This window comes from Polypterus senegalus, chromosome 17 (assembly GCF_016835505.1).
Source record: "Polypterus senegalus isolate Bchr_013 chromosome 17, ASM1683550v1, whole genome shotgun sequence".
Lineage (NCBI taxonomy): Eukaryota > Metazoa > Chordata > Cladistia > Polypteriformes > Polypteridae > Polypterus > Polypterus senegalus.
In genome coordinates this window covers 9,955,627-9,971,517 of record NC_053170.1, presented here as the reverse complement: position 1 = coordinate 9,971,517, position 15,891 = coordinate 9,955,627, and the positions used below count along the sequence as shown (strand labels likewise).

Below are 15,891 nucleotides of genomic sequence, written 5' to 3'. Positions count from 1 at the left end.
TAAAAATGAAGTCAAGAAATCATTATTTGCCATTGGTTTTCTTTTTTTCTATGCCTTGATTTCATGAAACATTAAAACAAACTGAAAAAACGGAGGTGTTCTAAAACTTATGACTGGTAGTGTTTGTTTATTTATCTACCCATGTATTTGTTTTTTTTAAAGTGCTTCTGGAGAAAGCCAAATTTACCCCTGGGGATTAATAAAGTTCTATCTATTGGACAACCAGGCAGATGTAATAGCGAAAATGACATGCCAGCAATGATGAGGTCGCAGCCATTTACTACAAACACTTTACTGAATGCTTTAGTTTCTAATACCATTTCAATACACAGACGGTCTTTAATCACATTTTACATCAAAGCATATCAAAAGAACCAGTTAGAAGGGAAAGGATTCCCTAAAAACACACTGTAGAAATAACTAAAGGTTAAAGAGAAGCTGCTTTTGAAATGTGTCATCTCCGTATCGCCTGTATTATCTATTTTTTTTTTTCTGTTGACATCAGACTCTGGATTATTGAATTATTCTTAGAAGTACTATTGGGTAATATTCATATCACAGGAAAAATGACAATCAAGTGTAGGAAAAAGGACTAAGGAGGGACATTTTGCAGCTTCTCAAATAGACGCTCAAAAACTGAACAGCAAATTCAGATCGTCATATGTACACAGCTTTAAACCAAAACTTATAAATTAATATTTTCCAAATATTTCAGTTCTCCTAGTCAAATTGACTGATATGTGCACTGTAAGGCATGAAAAAGCCCTCTCGATATAAATCAAGTGAAGTAAAATACAATCTACACCAGCTAAAAAGTATGAAATGATTGCCAGGAAAGTAAAATAGTGCAATTTACAGAGGGCACAGAAAACACCGAGCACACACACATAAGGTGACAAGACCTATTAGGGCAAAAGGCAGGATTTAATTAATCCTGGATGGGACAAATCAACACTCACTCATTTAGAGTCACCAGTTAGTCAAATGTTCCTTAGGGGCGGGAAACGAACACAACATGAAGAGAAGAGAAAATGCAAACTGGCCTTAAACGGAACTTATGGTAACATCTGCCTGTTCCAGTTGCCATAATCACAGAGAAGTTGATCCTACGAACATGAAATGCACTTAACGCAAGCCATTGACACATGTATTTGAATGCAGTTAAATACAAATTCTGGAAAGGTGTGATAGGGTTTAGTTTGAAAAGGGCAGTGGAAATCTCAATTTTTTCAAAATATCAATACGAAAAGCAAAATATCTACAAAATCCATAACAGTTTGGGTACACGACACCTTTGTTATTTACTATCCGCGTGAAGATTTCATCCAGTAAAGTCTCATTTTGTGTTAATTGTCAATGTCTTCAACTGTCCTAAAAATAAAGAAAGAACGAACAATATGAAGTCAACTCACACTTACCAGAAATTGCAAATACTGTATTTTCACTGACACCTACAAAATGTATATTTCATGAACTGCATCTAGTCGGTTGATTCTCTCTCCACAAGCCTATGAGAGAGAATATTTGACAATAGGAAAAGTGAAGAATTCCACAGCTGTAGCCCTTTAGCTCAGCTAAAAAGTCCAAGCACTCTTGGCAGTTAAATGTTATAAAACGGCAAAAGAAATAAAGGAGAGATGAGACAACCTGCAAGAAAACCTGGATTTAACAAAAACACTGCTGCAGTCAGAGAGGAGCGTTACAGCTTTTAGTTCAATTCGTTGAACTCCTTTGCCCTCCTAACTTAACCATCTCCCATATTTAATGAATACGGATGACGTCTATTGACGGAGTGGAGTGACCAATGAAGCGGCTGTCACATGACCCCAAGCAATCCCATGTTCCTGTACATGAAATTCCGTGCTGTAATGTTCGACTTACAATTTTGCACCCAAGTGCAACGCTTGCCTAAGATAATGTTTTTAACCTATTAAATGTGTGTGTGTGTATATACGGGGAATTGATTTTGAAATTAAATTTATTGCAACACAAGTACAATCCACAAAGGAAACAGCAGAATAAACATTCAAAAAAACAAACAGCAGAAGTTCTGGTCCCCCAACCAATTGCTAAAACTGCCTAGTACACTATTTCACTTGATCACGACAAATGCACAAAAATTCAGTTTTGTTTTTTTATATTTTAACTTACAGCCAAGAACAAAAGGCTAGACTACTCTAAAGTTGCCTTAGAAACATGTTTGTCAGAAGTGGTTTCCTGAAATTAAAACCCACCTAGAAATGTCAGATGGTGCCTCTAGAATTTTTTTTTTTTTTTTTTTACTTCCTTTCACTCTGAAGAACTGCATTTTAAGATAAAGTCAGCCGTCCGCCTCTGCCTCTAGCCTGACACGTTATCCTGGGCGGCACTCCATCGTGCAGAGTATGGCTACTGCGGTTCTCTCTCTTTCCAACACTGCTTTCCTTTACGACACCAACCGCAAAAGTTCTACATTCTTAAGTAAACGATTTGTTAAACTTTGGAATGTGAACACGGGGTCCTGTGATATGAATACAAATTTAAAAAGATAAATATACAAATATATACATTAAACTTCACAAAAAGCACCAGAATTCAGCTAACTTACAACTTAAACATTGTCTAATATTCTTCATTGCGATAACAAGTGCTTAATTTGTTTATTGTCAGTTGCCAAACGAGAACTCCATTCTCCTTATGGCTGTAAAAATCTCTTATTTGTGGCTTTCACTAGAGCAAAAATAATAATAAAAGACCACACCCTTATTGTAAACAGAAACCAAAACTGATCTTAGCAGTGCGAGGTGTTCAGCATCCCACAAGTGAACATCCAGCTATGTAGCCATCGGAATTCGGATTACAGCTATTCACTCAATATTCCGCAAAAAAAAAAAAAGCATATTTCGGAATAGGCCATCTGTTATTTCACATATTCCATTGATATTTCAATACTAAAGTGCGTGGTATGAAATTCAGTGTACTAAATTGTATACCCAAAAAAGTACAAATACAGCATGTGTAAACTTACAAAGGGTTCCTGCATGATTTCAATTCTGATTCAAGCCAAAGTGTGAGCACACATTCTCAAACCTAGCGGCATTATTGAAAAGTCTTCAGCATTTCCAAGAGGGCACTTTCTTGTTTAATTAAAGTTGTGTTTGTGGGGATTGGGATTTTTTTTTCTTTTTAAATAAGTGGAGGTGTTCTTTGCAGAAGGAAACAAAAAAAAAAAAAAAAGGAAAGGAACGCGCTTGTCAGGGTGGGCCAAAGTGAAGCATTTGCTGCTTCATACCTCACAGTGATGAATACAACCAAAACTGTTTGGTTGCCACAGCAAAACACCAAGGAGAACTAGAGCACATTGACATTTGAACGCGGGGTGGGGAAGAGTTACTGTTTCCTCAAAAGGTTGGCCAGGAAGCCTGAACTGGAATGTTGTGCTTGCTGGTTTTCCTTCTGGTGACTCTGAGAGCTGGTGGGATCAATTTGGTTCAGCTCAGACTGGTCCAGCATTTCAAAATCATCCCCTTCGACATCAGTGTCCAACTCGGAGCTAGATTGCTTGCGGTAGCCCCGAGTTGCTCTCTGGGTAGCGTCTCTCTGACTGGAACTCTGGGCAGCACCTATCAAGGCTGCTTGAATCATATTGCTGGCCAGGACTCCTGCTAGGTCTGTGGTGAAGTTCTGTGGAGGGGGTAACCCGCTTAGCGACAGTTCTGCGTCAATTTCTTCCTGATCAGAGTACAGGCGCCCCCTCTCCCGTGGAAAGGATCGATAGGAAACGCTAGGGATGCCGATGCTGGTATCTTCATCATCATCAAGAATAGTAGCTTCGGGATTGATAGAAGGAAAATCTGGAAGATCGCGGGCAAAAGATTCTTCAGGATCACTGTGACGGTCCAAATCTAACAGGAAAAGAATAAGCGGGGTTCACAATATTATCAGAACTTGGCAATTAACATTAAAATATATTTTCAAATGTGTCCCCAGAAGGATGTATGGCGTATTTTAAATACACAAACACACAGAAATACAAATTAAAGCATTCCCATGGGTGCGTAGGATACAAGCAAGTTCATTCATACATTTCTTTCAGACAAAACTGACTAATCCAATGCAAACAGGCTCCTGATATCACTCCTGATATTTTAATCTTTCACTTGATTCAAAATTCTGCTGCTAGGACCATAAAACTCCTCTTTTTAAATATCTGCACTGGTATCAAGTTCACTGAAGGGCTGACTGAAAAAATCCTCTTAGTATGTGAAGCTTCAAATGGCTTGAGCCCTTTCTACTTAGAACTTAGCAATGCATACATTTCATCATGATCAGAAAATTCAATCCTTTCTAAGGAGAAATAAAACTGCTGGTGTGTAGGAGTGTTGCATACCCAGATTACATCTGTAGATCATATTGCATCTGTTGGTAATTTGCAAAAAAAAAAAAAAGTTTACAATCGTTAGAAACTATTAATGACTCCAGGCATTAAAAACTGCGTACATTTGAGAGGGTGGGAAAGGGTGGTACTCGTGCAGAGGTGCCACAGGTAAAAGCTTCTCTATCTTAAAATACTTCCTGCATGGGTTTCATATTCTGATTGAGTGAAGCACAATTGGGTTGTTACTACTTGTTAGTATATTGGTGATAAATATTAACGAGATTAAATCACTTAGAGATCTGTACATAGACAACGTTTTTGCAAATTTAACTCACCAGCAACACATTTCTTTCACTACATTCAAATTAGAAACTTTGTTAAACAGAAACTGCCCAATTTCCCACACCTCCCACCTACCTCTATACCAGAAAAAATATTGCTCAGTCTCGAGGACTCAAGACAGCATTTCTGCAATATATAAAACTAATTTTACAGTCCCTCCCTTTCAGAGATCCAAGAGAGAAGTGGGAAAAGGATCTCTTACTCAACATCTCAGAAAAGGAGTGGAAAGTAGCAAAGCACAGAATTCACTTGAGCTCCATATGCGCAAAACACAATCATTCAACTTAAAATTATATATCGAGCACATCTCTCTCATTTAAAATTCTCCAAAATGTTTCCAGGGCAAGATCCAACCTGCGAATACTGCAATGAAGTTCCAGCCTCACTGGGTCACATGTTTTGGGCCTGCACCAAATTAACATCATTCTGGACCCAAATCTTTAAATGCCTTTCAGACAGCCTTGGTGTCACAATCCCTCCTAATCCACTAACAGCTGTGTTTGGTGGGCTTACAAGGGGGCTTAAAGTGGAGAAGGACAAAGAAACTGTAATTGCCTTTCCTACACTATTGGCACGTAAACTTAACTTACTCAACTGGAAGAATCCTAACTCTCCTATTCTAAAGTCAGTGGATAACCGATGTTATATACTATTTGAAACTGGAAAAAAACAAATTCGCACTTAGAGGATCTGTACAGAACTTCTTCAAAACCTGGCAGGTTCTAATCAAAAACATTTTTGGAATACAGTAAGCATTTAAATTGAGGAAGCAGATTATCTTCCCTCTTTTACTCCATTTATCATTATTCATTTATTACTTTATCTATTAATTTGTCTTTACTAGCATAAAGTTTTACACTGCTGGCCTAGCCCTCTTTCTCAGGGGTGGAGAGTTGATTTGTTTCAAACATTTTTCTTTTTTGTAAAACTCAAGTTATGTATATGGAGTGTTATAGTCCAAAGACATGCAGGTTAGGTGCATTGGCGATTCTACATTGTCCCTTTAGGTGTGTGTGTGTGTGTGTGTGTGCGCCCTGCCCGGGGTTTGTTTCCTGCCTTGCGCCCTGTGTTGGCTGTGATTGGCTCCAGCAGACCCCCCTTGATCCTGTAGTTAGGATATAGCAGGTTGGATAATGGATGGATGAATTCAATAAAATAAAAATAAAAAAAAGAAACCGTTAATGACTCACTTCTATTCTGTTATTTCTTCTCGGTATCCTGCTTTGGCGCGTCATGCTACTGTACAGTGGGGGAAATAAGTATTCATCCCCTGCTGAATTTGCAAAGTTTTCTCACTTACAAAGAAATGAACAGTCTCCAATTTTTATGGTAGTTTCATTTTATTGGAGAGAAACAGAAAAATCAACCACAAATCCTGAAAAAACATTACGTAAAACTTATAAATTGATTTGCATGTCATTGAGAGAAATGTTAAGATGTTAAAGACAGGCCTGTACCTGTGCCTTCTTGAACAGGGGGACCTTGCGGGTGCTGCAGGATTTTAATCCAATACGGTGTAGTGTGTTACCAATGATGTTCTTGGTGACTGTGGTGGTCCCAACTTCCTTCAGATTATTAAAAAGATCCTCCCGTGTAGTTTTTGGCTGATCCCTTACCTTTCTCATCATCATCCTCACCCCATGAGGCATGGAGCTCCAGACCGAGGCGAATTGATGGTCATTTTATATTTCTTGCATTTCTGAATAATCACACCAACAGTTGTCACCTTCTCACCAAGCTTCTTGCTGAAGGTCTTATAGCCCACGGTGGTGGAGAGGTTGGAATGGAAGAAATTGATTCTGTGGACAGGTGTGCTTTATACACAGAACGATTTGAGATCAGGAGTATCTGTAATTGATTAATTGATTGTTTGTTTGTTTGACTGCAATCTGTGTGCCCACTGACTGGGTTGTAGGGGATCAAATATTTATTTCACTCAATGACATGCAAATCAATTTATAACTTTTATGTAATGAGTTCTTTCTGGATTTTTGGTTGATATTCTGTCTCTCACTCCATTAAAGTGAAACTAACATAAAAATGAGAGACTGTTCATTTCTTTGTAAGCAAGCCAATGTACAAATTCAGCAGGGGATCAAATACTCATTTTCCCCCACTGTACCTTGTTAAGGCACTTACCCTGCAATCTGTCACTGGCACAACATCACATTCCTTTAACTTTAGTTTACAGTTGTGGATGTCAGTATGAGAGAATGATACTGCTGAACATCCTAGAGTGGCAGAAAAGCCATTTTGCTTACATCACCAAACCTTTTTCTATTATAAAGAGCTGTGAAAAGACCCATTTTGCACAGGAATTCTGTCAGCTGGGGATTTGTTCTCCTATTGTCTAATGATAACTGGCCATATCTTAAATTCCATGATAATGGGACTTTATGGGTTACCAAAACTGTGCCAATATAACGAGGAGCGTCAAAATCGTATGCTTTTGGACTGTACGTTTTCATTCCAGACTGTTCATTAACTGATTAATATTGCTAATGTAAATAACTTCTTGGGCCCTAATATTAGCAGACTGTCGTTTAAGACTTCATAACCCTTAGTTTTTTTCATTTTTCCTTAACTAGCAGTCAAACAATAATGAGGCATAAAGCAAGCCAACAGATGACCAGCTAATGCAGGGGTCTCAAACAGAGTTCCTGGAGGGGCCACTCCATACTCTCTTTTTTTAAAATTAGAATTTAGTTTTTGTTAAAAATCCCAGAGTTCAGTGGGAAAAGGATCTCTTACTCAACGTTTCAAAAAAAAAAAAAAAAAAAAAAGGAGTGGAAGGCAGCCAATGCACAGAATTCACTCGAGTTACATATGTGCAAAGCATTCAATTATTCAACTGAAATTTTTTTTTATCAAGCACATTTATCTCGTTGAAAATTGTCAAAAATGTTTCCAGGGTAAGTTCCAACCTGTGAACATTGCAATGAAGCTCCAGCTTCACTAGGCCACATGTTTTGGGTGTGCAACGAATTAACATCATTCTGGATAAAAAAAATTTTAAGTGCCCATTGGTGTTACAATCTCTCCTAATCCATCAACTGCTGTGTTTGGTGGGCTCACAGAGGGGCTTAAAGTGGAGAAGGACAAACAAACTGTAATGGCCTTTACTTCACTATTAGCATGTAGACTTATCTTGCTCAACTGGAAGAATCCCAACTCACCTCTTTTATCTCAGTGGGTAACTGATGTTATATGCGAGGGATGCTCAAAACGCTTCTGCACTTTTATATTTTCGTTGGAAACGGTGAAGGTGGGAGGAGGAGTAATTGGGCATTAAAACGTTGGTACGACGCTGGGGAAATTGCATCGCAAATGAAGGTGACTCTCGTAAAAACATAATATTTGTTTTTGAAATTCTTAGAGGTTAAATAAAAATAAACTAAGTGCGGAAACTTTTTGAGTATCCCTCGTACTATTTGAAATTGGAAAAAAATCAAATTCTCACTTAGAGGATTTGTTCAAAACTTTTTTAAAACCTGGCAGGATCTGATCAAGAATAATGACTATTTTAGAATAAGCATTTATATTGGGGAGAAAGACTCCTTTACTACTCTCAAAAGTTTTATTCTGGCTGTTGGCCTTCCTCTCTTTCTCATGAGTGGGGTTGAACTGAATTTAGTTTTGTTAAGTTTGATTTGATTGTATGTAATGTTATATGTTTTTAATAAATTCAATCACTACTATATATACAGTAAATAAATAAACGTGTTGTGGGTGAGACTGTTTGTGTCTGGGCCAGTCTCCACAATGGCATCCCAGATGGGACTTTCCGCCTGGTTCAAGGAGGAGGGCCCCGTCACAAAATAATTTTGTGGACAGCCCAGTGCAGCAGGTGCGCCCACACACGTGCCGCGGATACGGTGTGCCCTCAACCCCGGGACAAGGAGTCGCCCAGCAGACCGTTGCCGCCGTATCGCGGAGGACTGGTGCTCACCTGGTGAGAAACAACGGCCAGGTCAAGGGTGCAGCGGGCTCCGACAAGCGTGCCGGCGCACAGCAAAGCCATGCCGGGGACGTTTCCTCGGGCAGACGGGATCCGGGAGGTAAGTTTCCCTGCTTGTCGGCAACCGGCCCTGTGGAGCCAAGTGTGTTCTTTATTTACAGAGCAGGGGCTGCCCGGATCCGCGTCAGTGGTGGGGGCATGTCGGTTTGCGGGGCTCCAGTGGCACGACACCAGCTACGAGAGCTGCGGAAAGGGAGCCGCTGCCGCTCGTGAAAGCCCAAAAAGGCCACCGCACCAGGAAGATGACAGCAAAGATGGCCGCGGACCAGAAGTCCCACCCGCTGACAGGCACGGGATTGGCCGGTGTGTCTTGTGTGCCCGCCAATGACTGTATAGAGGCGGGACCAAGGAATTCCCGTCTCGTGCCTGGGAGAGACCCGATTGGGCCGGAGGAAGAGGCCCACAGGAAGTCGCCAGCGTGTGTTGCTGACAGACAGGTGAGCTCACCATCAGCCAACTTCCTGTCTTTGCCGGCTGCTCTGCATGAGCTGGAGGCCTGCCTTCAGCCTGCAGAGCAGCGGTTGTTGCAGATGCTACGTGCCCTCCGGGCAGAAGTGCAAGTACTGGAGAGGAAGGCGGTCGCGTCGCTAGAGGTGCTACGGATGGCAACAAGACGGCGCAACACAGGAATCTTCAGCCGGAACGGTACGGCAGAGACGGTGAGTACAGCTGACTCCGTACAGCATAAGGGAGAATCCGCCGAAATTGGCTGTGACGCTGATGACCAGCAACCAGTATGCGGTTCTCCAACAACGGACGCAGCAGGGAGTGCTGTGCGCGAGGTGAGAAGGGAGAGAACGCAGGAGCTGGCAGGACAAGGGCTGATGAGTGCCCTGGGTCTTAGCACCCTACGCTCCGAGTCCGCGAAAGTCTCTCGTCGCTCTGTAGGGACACAGACGGGATCGGATCTGAGCGCTTGCCATGCTCAGATCCAGACCATCACGGCGTCCCAGAGGAAAAGGAGTAATTGAGGGAAGAATGCCGGTTCCTCCGATATAGGAGGATGTGGTGCTGGGTGCTCACGTCTGGTTGCTGGCCGCCCTCTGCAGGGGCAGGGGGAACCCGTGAAGTCAGCGGGGAGGAAAGGACTGAAGGCGGTCCCGTCTGTTGCATCAATAGGAGGGACACGGAACCCACGGAGGGGGTGCCAAACATGCAAGTGCCAGGGTGCCGGTTGGAGGGGCGGGCACTGCCAGTGCGTGGCACAAGAGGATGCCAGGGAAGGGTGGCCAGGCAGCAGCTCTGCCCCAGTCTTTCTATTTGTTGCAGGACCAAACCCTGGACGTGCAATGGGACCCTCTACGTTGGGAACCTGCCCTCATGCAACGGGCTGTCTGACGGGAGGATTCTCCGCTGGCGAGGCGTATGCCGCCACGGCTGGCGGAGACTACAGAGGAGCGAGTGGCTCCTACCAAAGGGGCGCGAAAACCTCGGAGGGGGTGCCGAACGAGTGGGCACCAGGGTGCCGGTAAGAGGGGGGAGTGCAGCCTGTGCGAGGCATAGGAGGACAGCAAGTGGTGGTGTTCAGGTGGCATCTCCAACCCTATCCCTGATAGGAGAACAGGGCCGGACCTCGGCTGCCCAGGAGTAGGACCCGCTTCGGGGGTAAGCTGCCCTCGCAGGACGTGTCGCTCCTCCAGAGTGGTCTTCGCTGACTGTGGGGCACTGTCAAGGATGCCAGGGGCAACGACCCGGCCGGGACACCTTGAGGGACACCACCGCCCTGGTTGCTTTGGGGGCCATGGGTTGAGGGCATGGAAGCCCAACCCTGTAGAACAGCCGTCACTTCCGCCACACTGCGGTGTGTCAGCGGGAGATTGCCGGGGTGTACCTGGAGCTCATCCGGGAGTGGATAAAAGGGGCCGCCTCCCTTTATTCTGGGCGAGAGTCGGGAGTGGAGTGGACTGAGCTGAAGAGGAGAGAAGGAGGCGGTCTGAAGAAGGCATTGTGTGGCCAGGACTTTTGGGGACTTTGGGGGTTTTGTGGTGCACCTTGTAAATATTGCTGTAAATAAACGTGTTGTGGGTGAGATGAATGTGTCCGCCTGTCTGTGTCTGGGCCAGTATCTAATAAATAAATAAATATATATACACACACACATATACAGGTATATATATAAAAAATCCAACGCCTGTCTGCTTTTCACGAGAGAACTACTTAACGGATTTAGATGGTTTTTTTCTATAATTTGCTTGAACATTCCTGCTGATTTTGCAATTTCTCTCATTGCGTTAAATATCATAGTTTGCTTGCAGTAGCGATTTATTTGCGCAAATCCAAGAGAGACACAGCAGACTGAGGGGTGAGGGGTGGGGGGTGAGGCCCTCCTCACTCATGGTTCAGCCTCAGGGTGTATCTTAATCCATTTAGCTAGCGAACTAGAGAACTATTTAACGGATTTAGATCAGGCTTTTTTCTTGAATTTGCTTGAACATTCCGGTTGACTTTGCGACTTCTCTCATCATGCTAAGAATCATAGTTCACTTGCAGGAGCGATATAGTTGCGATAATGCGAGACAGAGGCTGCGGGCCGAGGGGAGGGGAGAGCATGAAGTCAGGAGTAGGGAATCAGGCAGGGCCCCTCCTCACCGTCCTGTTTCAATTCTATGAGTCAGAAGCCGCAGGTGGTGGCTAGTAAAAAATAAAAGAATTCAATTTGAAAAGTACTGCAAAAGGGAGCTACTTCTCATATACTGTTCTGTAACATGACCTTAACAAAGGCTTCTATTTGGTTTTAATACACTTACAAAAAATAAGTGGCCTACTAAAATACCTTTATTTTGGAATGGTCAGGGGTGGCTTAAGTGAGAAATGGTTCTCTTCATATTGCATACTGTAACACATGTGAGCTTCAGGCGTGTTTCATGAGTCTGGGGTTGAATAGAATACAGAGAAGGATCTAATGTGACACTACCACTACCACTAATGCAATTTCTGTTTGCTTTATAGTAAAGGAGAACTATATGGAAGACTTATGAGGTCAATTCCACCTGAACACCAGCCAATCCCTTCTGTTTTCATCTCCATATATAAGCCACCTAACCTAGAAAGTCCTCATCTGCCTAAATACATTGTCCCAAGTGGAACAGATTTTTGTGAAGAAAGCCACCTAAACATATGAACAGTGACATATTTATTGACATATTTTTATATGACATTGAACGGCACCCTAAATTTTCTTTTGTTTTGGTGTTTCTCATTTCATAATGCATTACTATCAGATCTGTGAATCCTTCATACTCACAAGTAATTTTAGCAGAGAGTATCAAAGGCTTGTGATATGCCACACTAAAACAGAGAAGAATAACCACTCCACTGATGCTTTGTCAGTATCAGGACCAAACATAACAGTATGAGTAATAGATGCATTTTTTCATTACCTAAACTATAGTGTTACTGTCAATTCTTGATGTTAATGAAAAACATTATTTAACAGCTGGTCAGTAATCTCTGCCATTTCTAAAAGTGTCAAATTGTACTTTTATGAGAATACAATTGTGATCTTTTGTGGAGTAGAACAGATCAATAGTTCTTAGGCCTTCACTTTTTCCTTTTATAACCTTTTTCTAAAACAGTATATCTATATGAAGGAGACTTTGGTATAAATGAGATGAAGTTAGGTGGTCCCTTGTGGGCTCACTTTTTTGCATCTCACTATTGTTGGGCTGCCAGTTAAGGAAAAAAGAAACAATCAAGAATTCTGAATTTTAAACAGCAATGTAATTAATACTGTGGCAAGAGAAGCCTGTTCTTATAAGCAGCAGTAATTTCTGATTACTGAGAAGAAAGTAGCTGGAATGAAAATCAGCAGTCTCCTGGTATCCAAGTTTGACCTCCTTGCCTTTAACAACTGATGACTGTTGTTTAGACATGCAAAAAGTTGTAAGTATGTGAATAGGCTCTGAGCCTGTACTCTATGAAGAATGCTAAAACAAGAATAAACTGAAATGGATAGAAGTAATGCAATATTGATCCCATACTGGAGAGTAATGCAGACTTACCTTCAGAGCCTTCAGTGAGTGGCGTCTGGCCACGAGACAGGTTAAAGGTACCATTATCTGTGTAGGACACCTCTGCATCGGAGTGCTCAGAGTCTGTGATTGCCAGCTCTTTGGCCAAGCCTGTATCATCCAGCTGCATTGAAAACAAGGTTGGGAAGTATAAACAAGGAAGCTAGACATTATGTGTGAACTGTTGTGACACAACAATCAATAAAATGACACTTCAAGTAACCACTTGCAAAACTGTTGGCAATCAATAAATACAGCTAATCCCAATTTATACAATTTCAGTGTATGCAATTAAATGAGGTTTACCATATGCATGAGGCACATGTAATTGCCATACCTCCTGCGCTTCAAAAGCATGTTTGGTCCCAGCCAGTACTCAGATGAGAGACCACATAGGAAAAGCTTGGGTTGCTGCAGGAAGAGGTATTCTTTAGCCTAACAGGGGGCATCTACTCTGTTATATATGCAGTGACGGGACATTGTACTGTCCTTTATTTGACACGTACAACAGAGGTCCAGATTCTGTGGTAAAAGATCCCTGGGCATCTATAGAAAGGAGTAGGGCGTTTCCTGATGTCCTGGTGAAATTGCCTACACTGTACTACAGTCTGGTCATTCTGTCCCCCTAATCATCTCCTGCTCCTTTTTGGCTAACTATCCTTCTCACCCTTTCAACGCCTAATAGCTAATGTGTGGCGAGAGTACTGGCTCAAGAATGGCTGTTGTCACATCATCCAGGAGGATGCTACATATTGATGATGGTCGAAGTGGTTCCCCACTGTCTATGTAAGCTGCTTAGAACAGGTTAGATAAGTACTATATAAATGTAATTAATTATTATAAATTAACCTATACACCTCAGCCTCTGCTGTTCCGGAGAAGGTAGGCCTTCCAAACATGTTTGCTTTGCTTACCAAACGCTGCCTACAGTGGCTCGGCTACATTCACCGAAGGGCATATGGTTGTATACCCAAAGACATCCTGTATGGGGAACTGGCCAAGGATTTCAGAAATGTTGGAAAGCCAACCCTAAGTTATAAAGAAGCATGAAAACATGGCAGGAATGCATGCAATATCGAACCATTAGCTTGGGAAACCATTACATCAGACTGCAGTAAATGGAAGTAGGCCATTATTGCTGGCCTGATGAGTGAGGTGAGGAGAGGCAGACTATAGGTAGAAAAAAGGGACTGCAGAAGCCAAAAGGCCATCCATGTAGATCCTATCCTCACTTTCATCAGCGTGATATGCAACAAGGTCTGCCATTCAAAAAAAAAAAAAAAACAAGCCTTACAGTCATAGTAAATACTGCAGCTCAACAATGGACTGAGCAAACCATTTTGCACTTATTCTATTGTCTTTCAAGACAGGAGGGTGCCAATCATAAAATACTATTTAGTTTGTATAGAAATCTAATCACATTTTTAGTAAATATTAACTTATTAAATATTTAGACCACAAGCCTTCAAAAATGGATATCCAACATACATGTTAGGTTTGAATACACAATGGGAGATCTGAAAATCAAGAGTACACCTTATATGAAGGATTTATGAGTCGTAGTGGACTGGACACTAGCAACTTCCAGACAGTGTTCAGAAGCCATTAAGAAGGAAAACAGAATGTTAGGATACATAGCACCTGGATGTGTGGAGTACAAGTCACAGGAGGATCTGCTCAAGCTTTATAACACACTAGTGAGGCCTCATCTGGAGTACTGAGGGCAGTTTTGGTCTCCAGGTTACAAAATGGACAAAGCAGCACTAGAAAAGGTCCAGAGGAAAGCGACTAGGCTGACTCCAGGACTACAGGGGATGAATTACGAAGAAATATTAAAAAAAGATGAGCCTTTTCAGTTTAAGCTAAAGAAGATCAAGAGGTGACATGATTGAAGTGTTTAAAATTATGAAGGGAATTAGCATGGTTATTTTAAAATGACTTCATCAAGAACATGGAGACACAGTTGGAAACTTATTAAGTTCACACAAACATTACAAAGTTTTTCTTTACACATATAAGCGACCAAGTAGTGTGGTGGACATTAAGACTTTAGGGACTTTCAAAACTCAATGCATTTTTTTTTTTAAGAAATAAGTGGATAGACCTAGCAAGCTTTTTTAGGCTGAATGGCCTGTTCTCATCCAGATTGTTATAATGTTCTAAAATTATAACAGGTCAAATGTACAAACCCCACCCAAACCATACTCCAGTACAGGTTCTATTAGGTCCAGCTTTCAACAGATAATTGAAAACACAGTCCTTCGTTAATGGGTATCAGTCACCATCTTCTGTGTCCACATTATAAGAGCAAAAGACAACAATGGAGCTTTGACGTAAAGTACATTATATGTAAAATCCAACAATGAGAACCCAAGGGTGACGTGCTTGTATTTCAGTGTATAAAACTGCAGAGCACCATCTGTCTGTATGCAATAATGTCAAGATTAGGCACTCAAGTCTTTCAGTCTCTCTCAGTTCATTTGATTACCTTGGGACAAAATGCAGCTAGCTCCTCCTCACTGTCACTGCCTTCTACCATGGACCCTTGTGTATAACCTTTGTTTAGCACTGCATGAATAGACAAGAAGAAAGGAGTTAGTGTTCTAAAAAGAATTCAGTAAAAACCAGTGATGCATCCAAACACGGATAGGCTATATACACATCAAGTCCCATCCTTTTCAACATAAAATGTAAAAAATAAAAATTACACTGAATTAATGTTCATTTTGAAAAAGGTACTGGCAGAAGACAGCAAATAAGCATGATAAATCATTTTGAACAAAAATTGGAGCAATGTGCACAGTGAAGCGAATTTCTGATAAGACTCCTTGAAGCAGCTGTTCCAGTACAGTGTTCTAAGAGCCTGGGTCTAGCTAGGTAGTACTGGACACAAAAAAAAACATAACCAGGCTTACACATTTCTATCTAAAAAATATAGTTCAGAAATGAGGATACAGCCTTGATCCGAGACAGGAATCTTGAGGGATCTTACTGGAATGAAGAAGACAGCTATGCTGCATTATTACCTGTAGAAATGTGCTGCCTTCCATTCGATATATACTGTGCAAGGAAAAGTGCCCAGCAGAGAAGGCAGACAACTAAGTCCAGGTGGGAAAAATTAGATAGCCAAATTCTTCTGTCGACTTGCTTGTCAGTAAACTGTC

General features: G+C 41.7%; 1 protein-coding gene across 1 annotated transcript in view; it reads right to left on the bottom strand.

Moving 5' to 3' along the window:
• Nucleotides 1–276: 276 nt before the first annotated feature.
• Nucleotides 277–15,891, bottom strand: part of retreg3 (reticulophagy regulator family member 3) — a 30,827-nt gene continuing 15,212 nt past the window's right edge. The window contains exons 7-9 of the mRNA XM_039739148.1: nucleotides 15,216–15,295; nucleotides 12,719–12,851; nucleotides 277–3,884 (exon numbers count right to left, since the gene is read on the bottom strand). Of these exons, the coding sequence (XP_039595082.1) occupies nucleotides 3,370–3,884; nucleotides 12,719–12,851; nucleotides 15,216–15,295 (728 nt within the window). The 3' untranslated portion in view covers nucleotides 277–3,369. The remainder of the gene's footprint in view (nucleotides 3,885–12,718; nucleotides 12,852–15,215; nucleotides 15,296–15,891) is intronic.